Genomic DNA, 1,876 nt, shown 5'->3' with positions numbered 1-1,876 from the left:
CCAACTGTTGACGGACGGACGGACGCTCGCACGGACGGACGGACGGACGGACGGACGGACGGACGGACGGACGGACGGACGGACGGACGGACGGACAGACGGACGATCATGCGATTCTACAAGCTGCATCTGACTATGTCAGATGAGCTAAAAACTACCTCAGGTACATATCTGTAGTACCTGATACGACAACGACCCCCTCTACTCCACTAGCAGTCTCCTCCATAGAACCGATGCCCATGTATGGCAGTTATACAGTCAACCCAACTAAGAGAACGAACACTTGTCTATAATGTTCAACACTTTTGGCATTTTCCTTGAGTGACAATTATATACTGGTGCGGTTGTATTATATCATGATTACAGATTCCTGAGATTCCTGATAGATCTATCTGGATGAGCGCAGTGTCTAGACTGAATCTACTTAAGGTTTCCAGCTTTAAATAACAGAAACAAGTTTTATTCAATATGCTGGGTTTCCTAGTAAAAGATTTACCGGATGCTGTAAACCCCTGTGTCTCTGGTCTATCATAATTTGTATGCTCAGAAGAAATGCACTGTATAATCTAAGCTAGTTCGAAACACAATACACACACTCGATACTGGCTTATTTTTAGTGGCAAAATGCCTGCCGTAGAATACATGGTCCTGGATGAGTGGTACCAGTGGGTGGTCGCAAACACAGAAGTACATGCGGATCTCATCGGTGAGAAACACTATTATGCCATGATCAGTTCATTTATCCAATAAGTCATTCATGGAATGTGTAATCCATGAAGACGTCAATACTATAGTCTGTATATATTATATCTATATCTATTTAACATATCTATACTATAGTAGATCGAGAAATGTTCATGACAAGACAGTGTTTAACTTTCACAGCAGATGTACATATTATTTTTAAAGGCACTGCACTAGTGAGTTTGTTTCAATAATTCTACTTCAGTGACTGAAAATGTTTAGGTAACCTATATAAGTAATAATACGATTTTCCGGGAAAACAATGCGAACTAAATCAGTCAAGACTATTACAGTGATGTGTAACCTGTTGTAGTGTACCTGAGAACACGCCCAGAGGTGTGTCTTGTTAGAATGCACAAACGGAATAGAAAAGAAGAGAACAATATTTCATTGGTGAGTGCACATGTATTGTGGTGCTTGTGTTTTAGGTACAACTTCATCTTTTTAAATTTTTTCTCTTACTTTTATTTTAAATTTGTATAATGCTCAATTTGTATAGCCTATAATATCTAGGCAGTTTGTTATATTTACTAACCCAGTATTAGGAACTAATGGCAGTTTCTGAGAAGTTTATTTAGTAATGATGGCTATTCACAAGAATGCATATTTTCTAATGTTGGCCATCGTACTCAGAAATAATTATTTTTATCACGGTAGAAATAATTCAACTATGGTTAAGTTATGGCCCTTTTACCCAATCAGATGCCTTGTTATACATAATTTAACCACGGCAAAAATAAGTTATCCATGGTTTAATTATGTGTATAACAAGGCCTCTGATTGGGTAAAATGGCCATAATTTAACTACGGTTGAATTAGTTCTGCCGCATTAAAAATAATTATTTCCGAGTATGATGGCCAACCATAATTTTCACCCTACATGCAGTGTGAACCATATATTTGCTTATATATATAATGTTTAGCCATATATACATAGTAGCTGCCTATTGTTTCAAGTTAGGCGGGTTATGGATTCGGTTTGCTGCCAACAGAATGGAGAATCGTGTCATACGTTTTAGTCTGTATCTCCGGATTGCAGGTGTATACGAGGAAACGATTTCGCACGATGCTAAGCGAATGTACTGTGTACAATTTGAGCTCAAGTTGGTTGAGTTACGCGTAGTAAATCGTA

The 1,876-nt window shown here is 38.3% G+C and overlaps 2 protein-coding genes across 2 annotated transcripts in view; one reads left to right on the top strand and one right to left on the bottom strand.

Annotated features, from left to right (window-relative positions):
* LOC106806694 (gephyrin-like) overlaps positions 1–1,876 on the bottom strand; it is a 25,451-nt gene that overhangs the window by 18,185 nt on the left and 5,390 nt on the right. The window lies entirely within an intron of this gene.
* The window catches only part of LOC106806695 (thymidine kinase 2, mitochondrial-like), a 7,883-nt gene that overhangs the window by 3,189 nt on the left and 2,818 nt on the right, over positions 1–1,876 (top strand). The window contains exons 5-6 of the mRNA XM_014808708.1: positions 618–706; positions 1,058–1,137. Of these exons, the coding sequence (XP_014664194.1) occupies positions 618–706; positions 1,058–1,137 (169 nt within the window). The remainder of the gene's footprint in view (positions 1–617; positions 707–1,057; positions 1,138–1,876) is intronic.

The sequence above is a fragment of the Priapulus caudatus genome, unplaced genomic scaffold, assembly GCF_000485595.1.
Source record: "Priapulus caudatus unplaced genomic scaffold, Priapulus_caudatus-5.0.1 Scaffold174, whole genome shotgun sequence".
Lineage (NCBI taxonomy): Eukaryota > Metazoa > Priapulida > Priapulimorpha > Priapulimorphida > Priapulidae > Priapulus > Priapulus caudatus.
The sequence above is the reverse complement of the archived record's forward strand: the minus strand, read 5'-3'. Positions and strand labels throughout refer to the sequence as shown.